Raw genomic sequence first — 24846 nt, 5'->3', positions numbered from 1 at the left:
TACTGTTTTAAAGTAGGAATTTTTCGAAATTTCACAAGAAGTGCATTTAATCGAAAACCGTAAATATTTGGGGTAAACAAGTTACCAAATTTTAAGAGCCCTTTAAATAGCCTATCAGAATATTTCATTTGAATCATTAATTTTGAGACACCCTGTAGATGACAGTAAAAAAAAGATTTGCAAACATTTTTGGAAAATTTTTATTTTATACATTTTTGACCGTAAATCAAAATGGCGCAAATATGCGCAAATTTTTATTTTTATTCCTTAATTTTAAGTAAAATGAGATTCTAAATTCATTCATAACTCGACATCGGCAGTCATTAATTGTTATTTTTTTAAGCAACCAATTTAAAGTACATTCAAAAACAAATAACGGATTTATAAAGTAGAGATTCTAACCTTTTTATTGATATACAACACTTATAAGGTTTCTTCACAAACTTCTAAGAAAACTAAGTTTAAACTGTTATATAAAATAGGACGAAAAACAATAAAAATTGAAATGTAAGGTTCGAGACTCATTTAAAGTTCTTTTATCCAAAATATAATAAAAAGCAATGTTTGCTATCATAATTGCGCACATTTCTATCATGTTAAACAATCATTACTTTTTTGAAATGATTACATTTGTCAAAACCAATTTTGAGATGGTTTTGGTCGTTTGGTCCCATTGTGCGCCGCCGCTGTCGTAAACGAAAGTAGATGGCGTTCAAGAAAAGCTTGATTTTACGTGCCTTATTTTTCTCGCATAGCAAAAAGGATTTTATTTCATCATCAGCTCTAAAGGTGAATCAATTTGGCATCAAAATGATTTTCTTCAAACTCATTTATAACTTAAACAACTACATTACAGCTAACATAAGACATTATTTTCACCAAAAACTTGTCAATAATATAATAAATTATTATATTCTTAAACGGATATTCGTTGAACTATTGAAAACCTTCAATTATACACTGAATACACTTTGCAGCCAAAAACCCAAATGCCAAACAATCACTTTCAATATAATGCCCATAAACAATAAACTTCACTGGAATCGAAGTTCAAAATTATTTAAATATGTAGATACAATGACTTAACACTAACCAAATTTTACACCTCAACGGATTTCCTCATCTACTATTTAAATTTCTCAGTCTGCTTTATCTTGTAGGTAAAGTGCTAACAAAAATAAAATGCCAACTCATTCCAACCGGCTAGAGGCTAGACCATAAAAATAAACTTTGGACTTTGTCTGTACGAACAAACTTGAAAGTTTACAAAAAAAAACTTTAATTTAAACCCAAAATAAATGCCATATCACTATGTCAATATCAATAAATTAGATACAAGTTGAACTGTATTGCTTTACATTTACAGTGGGGCATTTTCATTAAGTAAATGAAAAAAAAAGAAAGAATATTTTCTTTAAAGTTTGTCTTTGTTTAAATTTTTTTTTTCCTAATCAAATAAACTACTACAGTAACGTTAAACCCAATTTCAACTGTCTGGTCGATTTGTATTCATCTGTTCCATCATAACTTCTAAACTACTTATCACAATTAGACAAATGAGGTATCATTAGAAGCTTTTTAACCGCCCTCTTGTTATAGGCAGTAGTTGGCTTTTAGTTTTCGAAGGAAAAGATGGTAGAAGCCCAATTAAATAAATGGATTTAATCAAGTTTTAGTAATTTTTTCAAATACATAAATTTATTTTTTTAATTGATTGTATTGTATTTGGTCCACTGTAAATTGTATTAGCGGTAGCACTTTTACCCACTTTCCCCGTGTAAATTTAATTAGCATAATATGCATCTTCTGCCTGCTGAAAGCTGAATAATGTGGAACCCCTTATTTAAAAAATTGAAAATTTTCATATTGTTACGAAATTCCAAATTCCATTCCACGTATGGGGATAATATTGGCTGCAACAAGTTGTCCGTTGTTGTCCCACGTTTTCTAGGTTAAGTGGTCTTCCAGCTGGAATTTCATAATTTCAGCTGACTGTGACGCGTTTTTTTTTTGTATTGCTTTCTGCTTTATATAGAGGAATGTATATGTAAATACGCAGACGAAACAATGAACAGGTTCCCCACGTTTTATGGATTTCAGTTATATTCCGGATGTGTAAATCATCGATTTGTGGCTTTGTTTTGTTTTTGATTTGGTTTTTTTTTTTTTTTTTTGACGTTAAAAATAAAATTTGTTAACGGTACAATATGCAATTATACATATTTGAGATTTTGAGGGTTTATTTTAAGTTCGTCAAAAAAAAAAAACATCGCATCTTGTAGCCATCATAAGTTTAGTGGAAAAAAAAAGAGTTCAAGAAACTTGAGATGAATATTTAATAAGACACTTTCGATCTAGTATGCTATTATAAAATCCAAGGAAATTAAGAACGTGTGAAGCCTTGGTTAGATGTTAATTAAAATGAATAATAATTACGGCATCAAGTCTCATTCAGTAAAATGCGAACTTTGTTCCTCCTTCACAACTCATTATCATCAAAGACACTCTAATGGGGTGTTATGGATGAATAATAAAAAGGTGGATTTTTTGTTTTTTTGTTTAAAAAAAAACGTTCAATAGCACCTTTTGAATTTGTTTGTTTGAATTGGACACGTTAAATAAACTTGAGTACTTTTTTTTTTGGTATCAAGTTCTGAGAAATTCAAGTTTTGGGGAGTCCCAAATTGAATGAATCATCCATAATTTAACACCTTTTGAGTTTAAATTATTATATTTTTTCGCTTTTCTGTTATTTTTCTTTCTTTTTTTTTGCAAAAAAAAGTCAAAGTTCGATATACGCACGAGCCTCCGAAACTGTCAGGTTTACAGGAATCAATAATAACTCACTACAGAACAGTTCCGTTGTGAAGGATGCACCGTTTCGGACCGTTATAAAACATTTTAGCATCTTGTAAAATATTTTTTTTATTTTGTTTTGATTTAAATTTGTAAATGAATCAAATTTAAAAGCTATAAACTGAAAAAAAAAAAAAGAAGTTTTACAACATTCTTTTGAGAATGTTTTGTTAAATTAAAATAAATAACGGCACAACCCTATAACAATTGAACTTTTTATTTTTAAATGAGAATTTTATTATTATTGTGACGTAGGAAGTTGCGAATTCATTAAAAATATTTTACGTGTATAATGTGGAAATGTATGTGCATAACCCTTTCAAAAAATTGGCCTTATTTATTTCAAATCTGACAGTAAAATTGGAATTTATTCTACCATAACTCCTAAACTACTCATCGTATTTTGACGAAAGAGGTATCGTTAGAAACGTCTTGCTTGTCATATAGTTATAAGCAGGTTAAAATATAGTAGTAAAATAAGTTTAAAGACAGAAGTGTTCATCTATTCCATCATAGCTTCTAAATTTCTTATTTTAATTTGATAAATGAGGTATCGTTGGAAACATCTTGCTTGCCCACTGGTTATAGGTTACATGATATTTAATTGAATTTGGTGCCATTTAGAAGCTGTCATGAGCAATAACGGATCTGACAGTTTAAATAAAAAATTATTCAAAAAAGTGGAAAAAGAAAATTTTTTCCTAGGAATGGATTTTTTTTTTTTTTTTTACACTTCAGAAATTTCCGATGTAGTGAGCTTAAAGCAAGCTGCAATCTATAATCAGAGGCTCATCATAAGTGCATGTGTTAGTGGTTAGTAAATAACACATGCACAAAAATATATACTACGATACAAAACTAACAATTAACATATATTACATTATAAAATTAATACAGACATTGAAAAACAATTACGATAGTGGTGCACTGGTCCGAAAACTTGTTTTCAATCCCACCTTACTTAATTTAAGTCGATATAAGATGTGTTTAAGTTAAAAAGTTTACACATACGATTAAGAGGTTCATGTATGCCAAAGTTTGTTCTATGAAAGTCAACGTGTAAAAGTTCAAATCTTCGAAGGTGGTGACCCTCCGCGATAATTAATCCCGATACAGGCTAACAAGGTTGGAGCATCAATGTGTCCATTAGAAGTTGATGGAGAAATATTAGGTCATTATTAACTCGTCTTTGATATAGAGTTTGAATCTAAAGAAGTTGGATCCTTTGTTCATATAGAGGCAGGTTATAAGGATCAGGCCAAGGAAGTCCCTTTAGAGAGAATCTTATGAAATTATGTTGAATTGATTCAATACGGCTTTTGTGAATTTCATAAAATGGAGTCCAAACTTGCGAAGCATATTCAAGATGGGGTCGAACGTAACAATTATATAAGGAAAGTGAAACATAGGGGTCATTAAATTCCTTTGCCCAACGTTTAATAAAACCGAGCATAGAGTTAGCTTTATTTATAATGTAATTGATGTGTTCAGTGAATTCTAAATTTGAGCTAAAGTGAACACCCAAGTCCCTGAAACGGTCAACTCGACAAAGTTGCTGTTGCAAAATGCAATAATCAAAAACACTCGGAAATCGTTTCCTAGAAAAAGTAATTGTCTGGCATTTAACTGGGTTAAATGTTAGACCATTTTTTTCACACCAAACACTAAAACTATTAATATCGTTCTGTAAAAGAACGTGATCCTCGTTAGATTTAATTATTTTAAATATCTTCATGTCGTCAGCAAATATTAAAATTTCACTCGAACGCATGCATGATGATACATCATTTATAGCGAGAATGAATAAAAAAGGGCCCAGGTGGCTTCCTTGAGGGACACCTGAGTGAGCAATGAAAGAATCTGAAAGACAGTTTCTAAATTTTACCTGATAGGACCTATTAATAAGGTATGATTCTACCCACGCTATGAAAAATGGTGGAAACCCAAAAGCTTTAAGTTTAAAAATGATGACTTTATGACTAAGCTGATCAAATGCCTTTGAAAAGTCTGTGTATACGCAGTCTACTTCCCTTCCCTGCTCTAATGCATTAGAACATTTATGAAGAAAGGTGAGCAGGTTTGTTACAGTTGCAGTTGATCTTTTTCTTACAAACCCGTGCTGCTGCTCACATATAAGATTTTTACTGAAAAAAGCGATACTCTCACAAACAACTTGTTCAAAGACCTTCGGAATGCAAGATAGTTTGGAAATAGGTCTATAGTTGGTAATTAATGTCTTATCACCTTTTTTAAAAATTGGAGTAAGAAATGATTTCTTCCATAGACACGGAAATTTCCCTGATTTAATGGACAGCTCGAACAAAAAGAGAAGGGGCTGAACTAATGTGTTCCTACACTTTTTTAAAAGAATTGGGGGAATGGCATCTGGACCAGATGAATAGTCATCTTTTAGCGATGAAAGAAGATCTAAAACTGTGTCATGCTGCACAGCAGCAATATGGTTTTTGGGTTTATTTAACCCAAAAAAAATATTGGTTTCTTTCTAGCAGCTCTATTTTTTTTTTGTTTTAATATTTTCGTATTTCATATTTTGGGGGTATTTTAAAAGTAATTTTAAAGTTATTCTTATTTTAACTGTTTGTTAACAGGTTAGCCCAGGATATTCCAATATATGTTTTCCTACATTTTCACAAAAAAAATCAGAAAAAATATATATTTTTTATTCAGTGTAAAAATTGTTAGTTTTGCACTGTGGTTTGTTAACCTAACGTTTGCCCAGAATAGCCAAACTTTTTTTCAAAAGAAAAAAAAACTTTTTTTATATTAGAAACCGAAAAAATTAGGTACCTATTAAAAATTATGATTTTTTTTTTTCTGTGAAAAAAAAACTTAAGTTTAAAACCTTGGTTTCCCAAGTTAACTCAACTTTTATTTTCGCTATCCTACCCTTAGTTTAAAAATTATTGCAGCATTATTTTTTATTCACCTCAAAAAAAAAAAAAAAATAGTACGCATACACCACAGTGACCTTTATTTTAATTTTATAATTTTAGAAAAAGTAAATTCACATTTTTCAAAAATGTTCTTTGTCATAACTTTTGAAGTAAGGGTGGGTGGGGGTGTCCGTAGAATTTGTTGGAATTACCATGATTAATTAGGAAAAAGTGTAAAAAGGACCATTTTTACACTGAAAAAAAAAATAAATTTTGATTTTTAAGAAGTTGGTAATTAATAATCAGTGCTAACCATGGACAATCGAACAAAATTTTGGAGTTATTGCAATTTTCTCCAAAACGGCTTTAAGAACTTCGATGAAGTTTTGAGTACTTCATGTTTTTAGTTTTCCTAAATTTAGGAGATTTAGGGCCAGTTTGTTGAGAGTGGGTTAAATCGTCGATTTGATCATTATGGATTCCCCTTAATTGAGGATTAAGAATCCTTGATAATCATAGAGCGTTTGTTCACTTTTTTTTCACTTTGATCAACAAATCATAGTTTTTCCAAAAATCATTCCATTTTCCAATCTATCTGTCAGTTTGGTTGTCGAAACTTAATCAAGAATTAAGTTTTTTTTTTCATTTTTTGAAGTTTGTTATTATTTTGTTGAATTTGAAAGCGCTAGCAGTAAGGAAGGTAAGTAAATAAATACTTTTTTATCTAAATAAATATGAACCTACCTATATATTTTCAGAAATGATTAAAAAAATCGAAGACCCTGACGACAAACGAAATAAAAAAAAAACAGCAAATTTTAAAGCAGCAACAATTGCATTATAGCCAACAGAAATACGAACAAAAGCTTTTGGACGCCGCGGAGGAGCACTGCATTAAAATGCAAAACATGGAGGTCAAGCTTTAAACCGAACAGAAAAAAGCCATCCCTATTTCGGTTGGCGTTTGTCATAAAACGACAAGAAAACGGCTTGCTCTAGAAGCGGCAATTTTTGTAAAATTGAATATTTAACTTGACAGTTTCCTCCGCTCTCTGCCATTCTTCCTTATGAAACGATAATTGCTATACTTTAGCCTCAATTTTGGATTCCAGAGCTAGTCGTTTTTGTGTCGTTTTATGACAAAGGCCAACCGTAATAGGGGTAAGTATTCGCTTTGAAACTCTCTTATTTTGTTTTATGCTATTTTTTGTTACTTAATAAAAAGGAAATAAATGTACTTATGTTGAAAATGTACTAATTTGAATTAATTTAAAATAAATACATATACATATGTATATCAAAATTTTTTATTCTATAATTTTCATTTGTTTTGGCCAACAGTGTACGTCTTATTGATTTTAAGAATTCAATGACGTATTGACTTGAAGAAGTGTCGGAAAATAACCGGCTAACTTTGTAAGAATATCAAGTATGAACAAACTGAATTCCAGTTAATCCTTGATTTAATAGACCTAATCGAGCAAAATTGGATGATTAACAAAATCTCAAATTAACTGCTCAAATCATTGATTCTTTGATAAAAATTTTTGTTAAAGTTGACTTTGTAATTTTTGCTTGAAAAAAAAACATGAATGATGGTATTTTAGCCAACTCTTTTCATGGCCCTCCATCAAAATTCTAAAAAAAAAAGTAGCCTCGTCAAATTAATTATTATATTTACCACCTTTAGTTGACAGCTAAAAAAAATAACCCATAGCCATCCACTTGATGGCGTGTGTTCTATAACAAATTTATGCATTTCTAATTTAATATTCATAAATTGATAAAATAATTGTATATTTGAAATCCCCCACTCATTTTGATCAAGTTTATTTGCAGTCTAGCAGATACATTGTGTCTGTGTGCAATATAAGGTCATATTTAATGAATAGGAAATGCATCAATAACGGTCTCAATCCACTGCGACTAAAGCCATTTGTTATACCAGTATTTTGAGTTATGTATCGTAGTACTTCAATTAAATTTTAACCGGAAGTAACAGAGATCAAATCAACGATCAATGAATTAAATGACTTTAGTTGGCAGCTATAAGTAGGTGTAGGTACATTATGAGAAAATGCAATTCAAAATTTTGCTGTCTGATCTGTCAAATGATCGATTCCAATCAAATTGCTGTCAATTAATGTTACAAAAAGTATCACGAACACATTTACAGAACAACCATCTGGTTCTGGTTTTTTTTTCTATAGATGAATCAAATGATAAAGCCTTAAGGTGAGGCAAGTAAAATTTCCAGATTAATCAGGTAAATACAGTATTTAAAATTTCTGTATAATTTGGGAAGGTTTTTCGTTGCTTGTTTGTTTGTTTGTTTTGTGAATGAGTGGAATTTTTCAAAAAGAAAACATTAATTCACAAGTCACATCCATGAACAAATTTCATAATTCAACGTGTGATTTTGACTGAATTGGATTTTGAGTTCACTAACCATCAAAGCAAGCAAAAAAAAAAACATTGTTAATAAATATTGTTGTCAACTGTTTTCTCCAGATAAAAAAATGTAATTTAAAAATGTGCAGTTTTCTTTTTCTTTATTGTGAAGATAATTTTTTTTCAGTATTGGGCTCAAGGTAAAATATTGAAGATTAAATAATGTAGAAACAATAGATTTTTGCCTTTATACCAAACATACATAAATTTATTACTTGAACAAATGTTCTACCTGTATCAACACTGTCATCAGCTATTCTTCTACCAAATCTGGTAACACTAGGGTAGGATGGTATAAGAGTGCGCGGTTGATAAGAGTGCGCAAGGCCATTTTCTACGGTTTGAAACGGAATATAAGACTGAATGCACTTATTTTGGTAAGATCTAAGTGAGTTTGATCTGCTGTCAAAATTTCATGCAAATGTGTTTGTAAACAGAGGTGCTAGTTAAGTTTAAGTTTTTTAGCACTTTTTTTTCCAATATTTCTTGCCAAACAAATTAAATTTTCCGCTTAACAACAAAAAATAACAATAAACAAAGTATGGGACATTAAAAAGTCAACAAAAAGAAACATTTGAGGAAAACGTAAGACTAGTCATAACGTGAATTGTGAAATATATATATATTCTTCGATTACATGTCTGAGCGTGTAAGAGTGCGCACCATGATGATGTATAAGAGTGCGCGGGTTATTAGAGCAGTAAATGCTATCCAAGGCTTCAAAATAACTGGCATTTGTCCATATACCAGCAAACAGCAGCTAGAAAAAGCAATTCCAACCAAAAAGAAACCAAATAAAAGATTTACAAAAAACAAGCGAATGAAAGTAACTAGGAAATATTGAAATTTTCTCGGAACCATTAATCGAAGACTAAATTGATTGTTCCTCATGCAAGGAGTGATTTGTTGAAAAATACTCTGTTTATTTAAAGATAGGCAATTTTATTTGCGACTTTTGTGCGAAATTACACCTGTGCGCAGCTGCGCACTCTTACAAACTAAGCCGCGCACTCTTACACAATAGGCTGTATAAGAGTGCGCAAATTTCCTAATGTGGTATTTTGTTTATAACTTTTGAATTAATACATTTTTGTTACCAGTTTTAAGTTTTTTTCGTTGCTTGGATTATAAACTAAAAACTATATATAAAAAAAGTAGTTAAATTCTTTTTGTTATTGTTTTATTTGGTATTTTGTCTAAAATGCGCACTCTTATACCACCTTACCCTATTACAAAAAGCTTGAATATAACCCAAGAACTAAAATTAGTATTTATATGGACAAAATATGAGCAAAAAATAAATTAATCTTTATGGTTTAAAGCAGTTTTATGTACGGGCACTGTGGCGTATGCGTAACTTTTTTTTTTTTTTAAGGAAAAAATATTTTTTTACTTATATAAATGATAAAACCAGTTGATCTTAGTGATGTGACACATTTTCTGTTTTCATTGTGAAATTTTAAAAGTAATAGACCACATTTATTGATGTACCAGGCTGTTAGTAAAGGGCTTCAAACTATGCCTCCCTTTAATAAGATCACTACTAATCACAGATCAAGATTATACTAATCAATTAGAAAGTTCCTAAATCAGCTTACGTAGGAACAACCTCATGATCTGGTCTCTGTAATGAAAAAGAAGAAACACCAGATCACAATTCTGGGCAGCTGCAATGCACAAATACAGGGTGTCCCAAAAGTTAACGTCGAAACGAAAACGGTAGATAGGGTAGGTGGTGACAGTTATCAGAAAAATAATAAAAAAAATCGCAGCCATATATTTTGGGAGTTATGGGCATTTGAAAAAAAGTCGAAAAAATGGTCACCCTGTGACGGTTTTTCATGTGCCGTGACTACAAATCTTAATTTTTCTCCTTTTTTCTTTTGTTACGGAACCTTGAATAACCTTGCTATCAAATGCATTCAAAAATTTTAACTCAGCTGCATCAGTTTTAAAGAAAATATTACTTTTTTACCCAACTAAGTACTAAAATATTTTACATGACTCTAATTCAATGAGCCGTAGTGTAAAAAAAAATGCACTACGATGTTTCGGCAAGTTGCCTTTAAAGTTGGTGTGTTCAATTCTCTTTTCAAAATGGTATAACATTGTTGGGAATATTCCATAAATAACCGAGATAAATTTTTTTTTCTTAAGAAATCCGACTTTCTTATGAGGTAATTTTTCCATGTTATTCAAGTTTTGTACCCTTTCAGAACCTTTCAGAATACAAAAACTTAAATAATATGGAAAAATTACCTAAAAAAAAGTCGGATTTCTTAAGAAAAAAAAATTTATCTCGCTTATTAATGGAATATTCCCAACAATGTTGTACCATTTTGAAAAGAGAATTGAACACACCAACTTTTAGGGCAACTTGCCGAAACATCGTAGTGCATTTTTTTTACACTACGGCTCATTGAATTAGAGTCATGTAAAATTTTTTAGTACTTAGTTGGGTAAAAAAGTAATATTTTCTTTAAAACTGACGCAGCTGAGTTAAAATTTTTGAATGCATTTGATAGCAAGGTTATTCAAGGTTCCGTAACAAAACAAAAAAAATTAGAAAAATTAAGATTTGTAGTCACGGCACATGAAAAACCGTCACAGGGTGACCATTTTTTCGACTTTTTTTCAAATGCCCATAACTCCCAAAATATATGGCTGCGATTTTTTTTATTATTTTTCTGATAACTGTCACCACCTACCCTATCTACCGTTTTCGTTTCGACGTTAACTTTTGGGACACCCTGTATACCAAAGATGTAAACACCTGAGTTGTTACAAGGCCGAAGAGGAACAATTTCACTGTATGAAAATACCCCCAATACTCAATTTCCTGAAAGGAATTAAGTGAGAGGAGGGGCTGTAATATAAGGAACCAACTGAGCCAACTTAAAAGGGGGACACAATAGATCCCACACCAAAAATATGATCAATCAGTCGATCAATCAATCAAGATAAACCACAATGTTACTGTGATTTGCGAAAAACTCAAACAAAATTTGGGTTAAATTTACATTCTATTTTGTTGTATACTGATTTGTAATTTTCTTTTTGAAAAATGAAATTCAACCATAGGGACACGTTTTTAAACATCAAGCAGTATTTTGGGCTATATCGCTCATTTACTTGAATACTGCATAGTTAAAAAAATTACGAATTTTGAGTAATTAATGTAAAAGTGATTGGATAAAAGAAATCTAAGCTTTTAAAACTGACGAAAAAGGAGCACTTCTTTTGTTTTAGTAACTAACTTTTTACATACATACCTACAAAATATATCGATGCCAACTTTAAAGTTCGTTTCCTGAAAAACTAGTTTTTTTGAGTTATGACAGTGTTTAAGAAAATGAGCGATCCAATTTTTTGCGACCTAAATAAATATATCTTGGATGTTTAGTATAAATACATAATAACTGCCAAAATGGGAACTATCAATTTAGGGCTTTCAAATGTTTATTAAAATATTTTTAAAGAGCTGTTTTGACTAAAAAATTATAATCATTTCTCACGAACTTTCAGTCTAAATATAGGCAAAAAATATCAAAGAAGTAGTCTTTAAAAGATTATTTTTGAATGCAGTTATCACCAAAATACAATACAACCCAAGACTGAAGGGCAAGTATCCCTTTCTATAAAATTGTTGCGCATTTGCGTTTTTAATATAGGAATAATTTATTATTATTTAGCTGTTCGATATTTGAAATAATTTTTACGAAGAACTTCTTTATTCCTAACACGATTTATCAAAATCTGATGCAAGAAGCGAATTTTAAAATGATTTCATCATATTTGATTTATTTTTCGATACCTTCTTTTAATAGCCCTGTTCCACTGGAGGTGGTAGTCTACTAATACCTAGTAGATGTTTTGGTTAATCTGTCATCAATCATCTACTCATGCTGTTTTTCCCGAGTAGATACGATTTGTATTAAATTCGTTGAAATTGCTTTCCATCGCTAGTCAAACCCAATTGAAATGTTTCTTTCTTTCCAAAAAATGTTTAAAGTGAAATTTCTGAACAAACAAAAAGACTACCCAAATACGTGCTAAATATCCAGTACAGATAGTTTGGTATTCCATCAAACCAAAAAAAAAAACGTGATCAACTGAACATAACATCGTTGTCTTTTGTTCCCTTTTACAATGCCAAGCCCTGACCATTTCCCCTCCATCAATCATAAAATTAAACCGAATTTTTATACATCCGAAATCAAGCCCCCAAATCTTCTCACATCTATAAATGCCTTTCATGATCATGCATAAAAACCTAGCATCTGCTGGAATTCCAATTTAGTTTTTTTTTTCCAAGTCTCGAGAGAAAAATGATTCACGAGACCAAAACCAGATAAAACCAGGCTATCTATCTAATGTATAAAAAAAAAAACAAATAAGAGAACTTGAAGATTGGTTTGAGTTTGGATTTTCCCAGCTTCCAAATGCTCTTAAAGCCATAAAAGCTTTTTTTTTAAGAATCAAAAAACAAAAAGAGATTCAAACCAGCTTCAGAGAGTACGACTTGTTTTCATATTTTGTAACATCAAATTGATAGCTCTCTTGACTTACGCAAGTAGATTCAAACCCAACAACACTCGTGTTGTTTTTGTTTATTGTTGTCTTGGATTTAAAAAACCTGAAGACTCTATCTACGTCACGTTTATACGTGCATTCGATGGGTTTTATTTGCTTTAAAGTTGAGACCCAACATAAAAAAGTGGTCAAGTCAAGAGTTTCTTGGAACTGTGCTCGAATTCCATGCCAAGAAGTGAGGAAGGAGAAGTGCACAATTGAGCTTGTTTTCAAAGTCTTAAGTTACCATCTCCATTCTACCAAACACGAAATTTATAACGAACAAACACAAAAAATCGGAGTGTTTCATGGCTATCGGTCGCCAGGCAGCAGCAGGGGTGTGCTTTAACTAAAGTCCAAAAGTTGTACAAGCAACCTTCGGCGGCGGATGTGCGTGCATTTTAGATTGACCAAAGCAAAGCAGTAAGCAAGACCCAACGTGAAGTTCTCAAAAAAAAAAAAAAAAATGATTAAAAAACGTGTTTTGTGTGCTAAAATTGATAGCTTCTCGTTTGGTATGGTCGGGGGAATTCCAAGCTCTGCAAGTAGACCGAGATATAAATTATGGAGAATTTTGTGTTTGTTTTTTTCCAGCCACAGCCAAATCAAAACAAAACTGATACGATTTTTTTTTTTTTGGGGAGTAAAACATTAAAAACTATTTTTTTTTTTTGTTTTATGGTTTCTTCAAGAGTAACTGCCAGTACCAACTTTTTGTTTTCATGTTCATTTGATATGGGAAAGCGTTGGGATTCCCATTCTTTTTATTGACTAATTGGAACATTAATTTTTTTTTGTAAGTTGCATCTGAGAGGTTTTCCTCTCATTTTTTTAGTTTGCTTCACAGTTGGGGTTTTTTTTGGATTTCACAACTTTTGAAAAGCGAAATGTAGTTTTTTGGTTTGTAAGAATTTCTTGTGTGTGCAATTATCTGTAAAAATTATGTAGAGCACGGCCAGAGCATGAATTGGGATTTCCTTTTTTTTTAAGAAAGATATACAGTTATTGCACTAAGCCGGGTTTATTTTCTTGTTTGCTTGGTTAGATGAGCTGTTGATAAGCATTAATTTATTATTTGTTGTACTTTAGGAAAGAAGGGGGGTTTCCTTGAAGTACTTGACGAGAGTACTTGGCGAAACGAAATGAAATTGAAATGAAATTGCAATTAAATTGAAATGAAATTAAAATGAAATTGAAATGAAATTGAAATAAAATTGAAATGAAATTGAAATGAAATTGAAATGAAATTGAAATAAAATTGAAATGAAATTGAAATAAAATTGAAATGAAATTGAAATGAAATTGAAATGAAATTGAAATGAAATTGTAATGAAATTGAAATGAAATTGAAATGAAATTGAAATGAAATTGAAATGAAATTGAAATGAAATTGAAATGAAATTGAAATGAAATTGAAATGAAATTGAAATGAAATTGAAATAAATTGAAATGAAATTGAAATAAATTGAAATGAAATTGAAATGAAAGCTAAATGTAATTGAATGAAATTGAAAACAAATTGGTAGTATTCCAATGCTCTTTTTTGCGCAAGCTTCACTAAAAACAAATTTCATATTTCCTTTCATTTAAAAACCTAAAATTATTTGAACTAACCCTTTTTCCAGGTTATCCAAATTGGCACAGCGAATCGAAGAAAACACTCAGATTTCACGAGCTCATTTGACTCCTGAAATAGCTCTTAGATTGATAACACCCGAATGTCGATTATTCCATGAACCTATAAGAGAAGAAAGCGAAAAGGTTTTCGAAAATGATCCATTTTGGGGATTCTACTGGCCTGGTGGTCAAGCATTAAGCCGGTTTGATTACTTTGAAATAATATGTGAACAAATTACCTAATTTTTTTCATCTAGATTTATTCTGGATAATCCCATCCTAGTTGAATCAAAAAAAGTCCTCGATGTTGGCAGTGGATGTGGTGCCTCTTCAATAGCAGCAATGATGTCCAAAGCAAAATCAGTCACAGCAAATGATATTGATCCAAGTATGATTAAAAAAATTAAAAAAAAAAAAACTTGGAGATGCCGGGGATCGAACCCGGGGCCTTTCACATGCAAAGCGAACGCTCTACCACTGAGCTACATCCCCTTCACATTATATGTTGTGTCTAATTGTCATTTTGTTTTCAGTTGCTTCAGTTGCCGCACAAATGAATTCTAAATTGAATGGGCTACGAATTGGAACAAATAAACAAAATCTTATTGGAAATTCAAATATTGAAGAAGATGTAATTTTGCTAGGGGATGTTTTTTATGATGCAGATTTTGCAGAAACTCTTCTACCGTGGTTGCATGAGTTGCATAATCAAGGGAAGATGATATTTGTTGGTGACCCTGGTAGACATGGATTGACTGAAAATCGACTGAAATTTATGAAGAAGCTGGCAAGCTACGAACTCACTGAGAATTGTTGTATCGAAAATAATGGTTTTAAAAATGTTCATGTTTGGAAATTTAGATAATAAAGAAACATGACAAGTTTATTTTTTGATACTTAAACTTTAAAAACTTCGGATAGGTATTTTATTTAAGAAAAAGCGTCATTTGATTTATTTTGGATTTGGATTCAAAAAATATTTTTGTTTTTAATGAGTTTAAGTTAAATCCATTTTAAATGTTTCCATTTTATAGATACCTATGCTTTAGAAACTCTGTTTTAAAAAGTTCTGAACATTTTTTTTTATACAACATAAGCTTTATAAAATAAACACTATAAAGGCCTCAAAATAACCAACTTAGGTAGCGTTTTTCTTTCTTTGAGTAAGGGCACAAATCCAAAATATTAAATGAATACAAATTTTGTAAAAATGTCTAAAACTCTTTAAACTAGTGAGTTTAAAAAAAAAAAAAACAAATCATGTGAATTTAACTACATTCGCAACTTCGCCGCCAAAATATTTCTTTGAGAATTATTTTTATTAGCTGCGTTCCTTTGGAAATATTTATCTACTGCTTAGTACTTAAAACTACTTTGAACTACTTTTGCTATACTGAAAAAGTAGTTCAAAGCAGCTTTAAGTACTAAGCATTAGATAAATATTTCCAAAGGAACGCATCTATTATTGCGCCTCTTATTTAATTTTTTTTTTTTTCATTTTTCCTATAACAAAAAAATGTCAAACAAAGTAAAAGCGTGTAAAATTAGAATTAGCTCAGCTAAAAAATTTAGTAAAATTTTTTTTTTAACTTGCAGTTTTTAAGATTCAAGTTTTTTTTTTGACGGGACTAGCGGACGGAGGAAACTTCAGGACTTTCATAGATTGAGAAACAAAAGAAGAAGCCCACATTTTGTTTCAAAAATCAATATGTTACTAATTTTCTACTTGGCAACGTTTTTTTTCTAGGTATTTGAAAAACTGCATTTCTGATGGACCTCATTTTGGAAATTCACCGTCCTTTATCTTTCATAGTAGAACGTTTGAGATAAAACGTAAAAAATCGTTAGAAAACCTTTTTTCCTTAAATATTTTTTCTCTTCTGATTTAAATTTTCCCACTTTATGAAATCAACTCTAAACATCTAATATTTTTCCGTCAATAAAGGATCTTATAAAGCTTTTCTTTAGGAATTTTGAGTATGATCGTTGCCTTTGACCAGGGGGTCAATTCCCGATCTGTGAAAATGTGAAGTGATAAGTTTTATCACGTTTTCATAATAAATTCGATTCTTGATTTGTGAAAGAAATAAAACAAATGTCAAAATCTTTTCACATGATAAATTTATTTATCACAACCCAATATTCTTTTGAAAACAAATAAACAAATAAAAAACACAATTAAAAATTTTAACTACACCCGGATTCGAACCTAGGCCGGTAGAGTAAGGGCCAGTTTGTTGAGAGTGGGTTAAATCGTCGATTTGATCATTATGGATTCCCCTTAATTGAGGATTAAGAATCCTTGATAATCATAGAGCGTTTGTTCACTTTTTTTTCACTTTGATCAACAAATCATAGTTTTTCCAAAAATCATTCCATTTTCCAATCTATCTATCAGTTTGGTTGTCGAAACTTAATCAAGAATTAAGTTTTTTTTTTCATTTTTTGAAGTTTGTTATTATTTTGTTGAATTTGAAAGCGCTAGCAGTAAGGAAGGTAAGTAAATAAGGGCCAGTTTGTTGAGAGTGGGTTAAATCGTCGATTTGATCATTATGGATTCCCCTTAATTGAGGATTAAGAATCCTTGATAATCATAGAGCGTTTGTTCACTTTTTTTTCACTTTGATCAACAAATCATAGTTTTTCCAAAAATCATTCCATTTTCCAATCTATCTGTCAGTTTGGTTGTCGAAACTTAATCAAGAATTAAGTTTTTTTTTTTCATTTTTTGAAGTTTGTTATTATTTTGTTGAATTTGAAAGCGCTAGCAGTAAGGAAGGTAAGTAAATAAATACTTTTTTATCTAAATAAATATGAACCTACCTATATATTTTCAGAAATGATTAAAAAAATCGAAGACCCTGACGACAAACGAAATAAAAAAAAAAACAGCAAATTTTAAAGCAGCAACAATTGCATTATAGCCAACAGAAATACGAACAAAAGCTTTTGGACGCCGCGGAGGAGCACTGCATTAAAATGCAAAACATGGAGGTCAAGCTTTAAACCGAACAGAAAAAAGCCATCCCTATTTCGGTTGGCGTTTGTCATAAAACGACAAGAAAAGGGCTTGCTCTAGAAGCGGCAATTTCTGTAAAATTGAATATTTAACTTGACAGTTTCCTCCGCTCTCTGCCATTCTTCCTTATGAAACGATAATTGCTATACTTTAGCCTCAATTTTGGATTCCAGAGCTAGTCGTTTTTGTGTCGTTTTATGACAAAGGCCAACCGTAATAGGGGTAAGTATTCGCTTTGAAACTCTCTTATTTTGTTTTATGCTATTTTTTGTTACTTAATAAAAAGGAAATAAATGTACTTATGTTGAAAATGTACTAATTTGAATTAATTTAAAATAAATACATATACATATGTATATCAAAATTTTTTATTCTATAATTTTCATTTGTTTTGGCCAACAGTGTATGTATGTCTTATTGATTTTAAGAATTCAATGACGTATTGACTTGAAGAAGTGTCGGAAAATAACCGGCTAACTTTGTAAGGATATCAAGTATGAACAAACTGAATTCCAGTTAATCCTTGATTTAATAGACCTAATCGAGCAAAATTGGATGATTAACAAAATCTCAAATTAACTGCTCAAATCATTGATTCTTTGATAAAAATTTTTGTGAACAAACGAAATTTACGATTATCAACTGGAATAATCCTTGATTAAAGATAATCGAGTGTCAACAAACCGGCCCTAAATACTTTTTTATCTAAATAAATATGAACCTACCTATATATTTTCAGAAATGATTAAAAAAATCGAAGACCCTGACGACAAACGAAATAAAAAAAAAACAGCAAATTTTAAAGCAGCAACAATTGCATTATAGCCAACAGAAATACGAACAAAAGCTTTTGGACGCCGCGGAGGAGCACTGCATTAAAATGCAAAACATGGAGGTCAAGCTTTAAACCGAACAGAAAAAAGCCATCCCTATTTCGGTTGGCGTTTGTCATAAAACGACAAGAAAACGGCTTGCTCTAGAAGCGGCAATTTTTGTAAAATTGAATATTTAACTTGACAGTTTCCTCCGCTCTCTGCCATTCTTCCTTATGAAACGATAATTGCTATACTTTAGCCTCAATTTTGGATTCCAGAGCTAGTCGTTTTTGTGTCGTTTTATGACAAAGGCCAACCGTAATAGGGGTAAGTATTCGCTTTGAAACTCTCTTATTTTGTTTTATGCTATTTTTTGTTACTTAATAAAAAGGAAATAAATGTACTTATGTTGAAAATGTACTAATTTGAATTAATTTAAAATAAATACATATACATATGTATATCAAAATTTTTTATTCTATAATTTTCATTTGTTTTGGCCAACAGTGTATGTCTTATTGATTTTAAGAATTCAATGACGTATTGACTTGAAGAAGTGTCGGAAAATAACCGGCTAACTTTGTAAGAATATCAAGTATGAACAAACTGAATTCCAGTTAATCCTTGATTTAATAGACCTAATCGAGCAAAATTGGATGATTAACAAAATCTCAAATTAACTGCTCAAATCATTGATTCTTTGATAAAAATTTTTGTGAACAAACGAAATTTACGATTATCAACTGGAATAATCCTTGATTAAAGATAATCGAGTGTCTACAAACCGGCCCTAAGGCTAATTCGAAATTGTTTACTATGAAAACTTTTGTTCATATAAGCTATTTTCCTCAAAAATGAAAGTTTTTTCATTTAGTACTTTTTGGTACACATTGAGTTTGAGAATCGCATAAAGGGTTGAGTGTGAAGTGATAAAATGGGGATCGGGTCAAAATTCTGGCTTCAAAATTCTGCTTTTCAAAATTCTGCTTTTTTAACGAAAATTCTGTTTTTCAAAATTCTGCTTTATTTCTATTCTGCTTTTCAAAATTCTGCTTTTTAAAATTCTGCTTTTCAAAATTCTGCCAGCATTAAGCGCGCGCTTTTTAACATTTTCCAAACCCTTTTTTAATTTTTTGCAGAATTTTGAAAAGCAGAATTTTGAAAAACAGAATTTTGAAAGCAGAATTTTGTAAAGCAGAATTTTGAAAGCAGAATTTTGACAATAGAATTTTGACCCCGGCAGAATTTTGACCCCAACCCGATAAAATAAAAAAACGTTTTGAAAATTGAAATGATATAATTTTTATCACTTCACAGTTTCACAGATCGGGAATTGACCCCCAGATCTCTTATTTAGGTGATAGGTTGTAAGATAAAGGCTTTCTGTTATTTGATGTCTGAGTTCACCATCTAAACCCATTTTAATAGGAAATGATAATTTTATCAATGACTAAGGTCCAATTTAATGACTCCATTATATTTAAAGTCCACATTAAATTTAAAAAAAAAAACTGTCAAATTACATATAAACTTTTTAAAAAATCCTTTTTTAAATGGCTATGTGAATAATGGAGTGAATTTTTTTTTCAAATAAGGTAAAGATCTGACTAGAGGAATTGATAGGAGCCTAAGAAACTGCTGAGTACTTGACTAGTTCCTTAAAATGTTTGCTTGATTGATTGATTGATGTTGTAAGATCTATTGTACCCCCCTTTTAAGCTTTATGAGTTAGTACCTCATTTTATAGCTCCTCCTCTAACCTAATTCCTTTCATGAAATTATTTGGGGTATTTTGAAAGAGTGCAATTTATCCTCTTCGACTTGGTAGCGACCCATGTGTTTAAATCTTTGGTGTATTAGTGCATTGCAACTACCCAGGATGTGGTCTGGTGTTTCTTCTTCTTCGCTACAAAATCTACATGTTGCACTATTTACTAAGCCCAAAATATGTAGGTGCCTTCTTAACTTACAGTGGCCCGTGAGGAGCCCAGTGATTAACCTGAGATTGTTCCTACTTAGACTGATACATGATTTGAAACGCTCTCGGTTGTAGTTCCCGAGAAGCATTTTCGCTTGTCTCAGTTTTGGTAGTTCTGCCCAGTTTTTTGCTCTCCTGGTCTCCTCGTCTAGTTTTATTTTATTTTTAATAACATTTTCTCCTATTCCGCAATACGGTTCGGGTCCCATTAAATGGGAATTCGCTCCCGTTTTTGCTAGAGAGTCCGCCTCCTCGTTTCCCTGGACACCAGGTACCCAGTGGAGAGTGACTTTGTTTATTTTGCCAAGTTCATTAAGTTTTCCTATACACTCCGCTTTGGCCGATCCACAACAAGCTCTTGTTTGAGCTCTTTTTTTTCTACTTTCTTGATCGCAATTCTGATCACGGCAAAAACGTTAACTGTCGCAGAGAATTTAAAACAATAGCCAGCATCAGCAACAATTTCTTACATTATCTGAAATATAACAGAAATGCTTTTAAACTTTACCTTTACTTTGGTTTTAATGTTTCTGGTTTCACTTTTACGTTTTTAAGCTTTTACTTCACTCAAAGCCCCCATTCAAAAAGAAAACACCATTTGAATTCTTGTTATATAATTTATTTCGAGTTTTTTTCTTTATTGTATACGTAACCATCGGTAATAGGAATTATTACGAGTTATTATTTTTTTTTTTGCATTTTTTTTTCTTTTTGAGAATATAAATCCATGATAAAGTAAGGTTTTTTTTTATTAATTTTTTTATATATATGTTGGTTTATAAATTAAAAAGTCTTTATTAATTTTGTTAACACATTTTTTTTATAATGTATATAATATATGTATTTGCAATATGCCACATTTTTTTTTTTTTATTTATTAATGATAATATTTTTTTAACTTTTTGTATAGTACCTATATAATGTATATGTATGTATTGTATGTAGTAGTAATTTCTATTGGAATGTCCTTTTTTATTACTGGAGACGGAAAGAGATTTGCAAGACAGTTTATTAGTTTGATTTCTATTTTTTTTTACTTTTCTTCTAGATAAAATATAGATATATTTTTTTTTAATAGAAAAAATGGTTAAATAAAACAAAAAAAAAATAAATGTGCCTTTACGGAAACATTTTGCTTTTTAAAAAGATCTGTTGTTGTTGTAATTTATTATTTTTTTTTTTGAAACCTTGCACTAATCTGTGTTAAGCATTGCAATTTGATTCTTATAAGATATTTCATATTTTTTTTTGTTTAAATTTTCGTATGATTACATTTGTTTATATGGCAACTAATTTGTTTTTTTTTTTATTATTTTTTTTGAAAGCGATATATTTTAAAACTTAACATTATTAATAAAATATAAATTTATTCTTAACTAAGAAAATTAAACATTTTTATACATTTAACACAACTAATAAGAAATTGCACGTAAAATTTTGATAAACATTTTTTTTTTTATTTAAGAATACATAATTTTCTACTTGAGATTTTTTTATCATTTTTTTGTTTTATTAATTTATTTAAAAATAGCCCTAGCTAGTCTATTCTAATTACAAATAAAAAATACCGATATATATATTTTTTTTTTAATTTTTATGTTTTTTTTTCTACAAAAAAAAAATATTTTATTAATTAAAAATAATAAGAGAGATTATAAGGTTTTGGAAAAATATATTTATACATACATCTAACATGTATTTTGTAAGGTAATGTGTATGTGTGTTTGGGTGTATATAATACGTGTATGTGTTTTATATGTGTATGTGTGTATTTGTGTATGTAAAAACGTTGTCCATTAAATATGTATGTAAAATACGCGTAAGAGATCATTTATTAAAGTTCGATTATATACTAAAATGTAGATTTAACAGTTTTATTTTTTTGTTTTTATAATTTTTGTTTGTTATATAAATTATTATATTTTTTTCCCCCTTTTGTCATGGACCAGGAATATATATGTATGTATTTTGTTCATAATTAAAATGTATTTTTGTTAAAAAGTAATTTAAATTGCGTTGTATTTTTAGAAAGTTTATAAATAAGTTAAGTTTGATGTAATTTTTTTTGTTTTCTTTTGTTTGCTAAATAAGATGTAAATTCGTTAGAAAGTTTTTTTTTTTTTTGTAATCAACAATTATAATAATTATATAGAAGCATTTTAAGTAAAAAAAATGAAAAAAATTAGTTCAGTTGTATAAGAAGTTTATTATTATTTTTATATAGTTTTAAGTTGTATAATAGTTTCAGCTTTTTTCGATTCCTGGTTATGTAATGTTTTTTTTTTAATGTGCAATTGATAATTGGTAGTAATGAAGATTTTGTTTAAGAGTTTTTTTTTTATAAACTAAGTTTAATTCAACATTATAAAGCGACAATGAGACACCACTTTGAAGAAAAAAAATCTTTCAAGCATTTTAAAGGAGAGACAACCCAAAAACGCTTTGCAAAAAACGAAAATTTCAATATTTTTTAGATCTACTAAATATTTTAAGAAAACATTGCTAAATTAAATATTAGGTTATAATGCTAGAAAAATAAAATAGATTTTCATAGAAGGGAAGGGCATTTTGTACAAAGTTAAAAAAAAATCAAAATCAGAAGCAAAAAAATGGAAGTCCATTTTGCAATCTTATAATTTTTTTTTAAATACATGAATACGGATTTTGTAATTTGGGCAGTGAAGATCAATTCAAACATAGAATTAGAGATATGTTAAAGGATAAGAGCTCACTTTAACATTCCAAGCAACCAGTTTTTGGAAATATGTTCATTGGTGTGCGGTAAAAAATTCTTCATTTATACATTTTTAAAATAGTTAGTCTTCAAAAACTAGAAGTTTTCTCTTGAAAAATTGCAAAATACACTTGAATGGAAAGTTGCAAAAATGGTCCTCATTAATTTTGTCCCGACAATTTCCAGACTGAAAAAAAAACATTTTCAGTCAACGAGATGTTAAATAGCTGTTTTGTATATAGGGTTTGTTAAAAACAATTTTGCTTTCCACCGACAAAATGTAGCCCACAAAATTAGAATGTCAAAAAAAAAAAAACACAAAATCGATTAAAATAAGACATGAATTTATATGGTTGTTGACAAACAACATAAGATCATGTGTCATAAGTTAAGCTTTGATTTGGATATAAAGGCACCAGAAAAGACCCAATTCTTTTAATTTTTTTTTTTACATACAAATAATGTTTAGATATTTTTTTTTTTATTTAAACAACTTGTTTTAATATGACGTAATCACTTAAAATTATCGTTCGTAAACGGACTTTACACGAATTCAATGTTTTTTTTTATCAATTGCGAGCATAAGATTTTCTACATTTTTCTGAAGCCAAAAATGTTGAAGCTATTCTTTCTAAATGGACCTCAAAAAACTGTTTTTCATGGCATATGTATTGGTTATTCTTAGGGGTCGATGAGGTTTGAATGGCTTACACAGATCTTAAACCAAGCCCGTGGCCAAGATTTTGTTTTGGAGGGGGCTTGGCTCCAAATCGGCCGAGAAATGTTTCAAGCAAAAGAAGTTAAACTACATATTTACGAGTAGGTCAACAAGTGCGGCCCATTGGATTTCTCTGACAACTTTTCATAATTTTGCACTATTTAAACCATAAAAAGTATTTCCCAAGGTTCAATGGGAGAAATGATCGGCCCCTTGTATGAGGAGGTTCTTGCAGCGCTCTTAAAAACGCTATTATACTTTTTGTACTTTCACGAAGTAAAAAAATTCAAATGAAATAATCATTTCGAATTGGAAACATATGTATATAACATAATGAACGCTGAAATTAAATTGAACCCCAATTACACTGCACAACAAAATTAAGGTTTTTGTATGACGAATAAACCAAACAATACTTTTCCAAAGGTTTTTGATGTGCTGAGCTCGAATCCGAATTCAGAAATATTCTATCAGCTCCCGTTTTTAAAATATTAGCGTAAGAAAATGCAAAAACACCTGATTCTGAAGTTATGCTGCATTGTGAGGGAATTTTTTTCAACACTCTTTTTGAAGGTTTGTATAAAGAATTGCTTTTCTTCTTTAAAAATCTGTTTAAATCTTTGCGATATCTTTTTTATAATCCGAGATATTTTCATTTGAAGTTACTGCAGTTTGAAATAACGTTATTGATAAAATAAGCCAAAACACACGTACTTAAACTTAAGATATCTCAGATAATAAAACAGATATTGGAAAGATTTAAACAGATTTTCAAAGAAGGAAAACAGTTCTTATAGAAACCTTTAAAAATTGTTTTGAAATAAGGTACCTTACATCATAGCATAAAAACAGCCAAAACACGCTTTTTTCGCAAATTCTTACAGCAATATTTCAAGAACTAAGATTGATAGAATATTTCTGACTTCATATTCGAGTTAAGCATACCAAAAACTATTGGAAAAGTATACTTTGGTTTATTCATAATAAAAATAGTCAAATTTTGTTGACCAGAGCTATCAGCCAAAAAACGTGTTTTTGCATTTTCTAATGGCAATATTTCAAAAACTAGAGCTGATAGAACATTTCTGAAACCGGATCCGAGTTCAGCACACCAAAAACCCTTGGAAAAGTATTGTATAGTTTATTCATCCAAAACCTTGTTGTGCAGTGTTATCATTTCTAGAAAGTCGCA

The 24846-nt window shown here is 30.1% G+C and overlaps 1 protein-coding gene, 2 long non-coding RNA genes and 1 other non-coding gene across 5 annotated transcripts in view; 3 read left to right on the top strand and 1 right to left on the bottom strand.

Moving 5' to 3' along the window:
- The window catches only part of LOC129916636 (electron transfer flavoprotein beta subunit lysine methyltransferase-like), a 77946-nt gene extending 62642 nt beyond the window's left edge, over window positions 1–15304 (top strand). For both annotated transcript variants that reach the window (XM_055996717.1, XM_055996728.1), the window contains exons 3-5: window positions 14399–14593; window positions 14648–14778; window positions 14924–15304. In XM_055996717.1, coding sequence (XP_055852692.1) covers window positions 14399–14593; window positions 14648–14778; window positions 14924–15255 — 658 coding nt within the window. In that variant the 3' untranslated portion in view covers window positions 15256–15304. The remainder of the gene's footprint in view (window positions 1–14398; window positions 14594–14647; window positions 14779–14923) is intronic.
- LOC129916652 (uncharacterized) lies at window positions 6188–7004 on the top strand. The gene is made up of 2 exons (XR_008772524.1): window positions 6188–6450; window positions 6509–7004. It is a non-coding gene; the product is annotated as an uncharacterized LOC129916652 (long non-coding RNA).
- Window positions 14811–14882, bottom strand: Trnaa-ugc (transfer RNA alanine (anticodon UGC)). The gene has a single exon. It is a non-coding gene; the product is annotated as a tRNA-Ala (tRNA).
- A 1599-nt stretch (window positions 15305–16903) lies between the features above and the next one.
- Window positions 16904–17724, top strand: LOC129921507 (uncharacterized). The gene is made up of 2 exons (XR_008773531.1): window positions 16904–17169; window positions 17228–17724. It is a non-coding gene; the product is annotated as an uncharacterized LOC129921507 (long non-coding RNA).
- Window positions 17725–24846: the final 7122 nt, after the last annotated feature.

This window comes from Episyrphus balteatus, chromosome 1 (genome assembly GCF_945859705.1).
Source record: "Episyrphus balteatus chromosome 1, idEpiBalt1.1, whole genome shotgun sequence".
Taxonomy (NCBI): domain Eukaryota; kingdom Metazoa; phylum Arthropoda; class Insecta; order Diptera; family Syrphidae; genus Episyrphus; species Episyrphus balteatus.
Note: the sequence above shows the minus strand (reverse complement) of the source record. Positions and strands in the feature narration are given on the sequence as shown.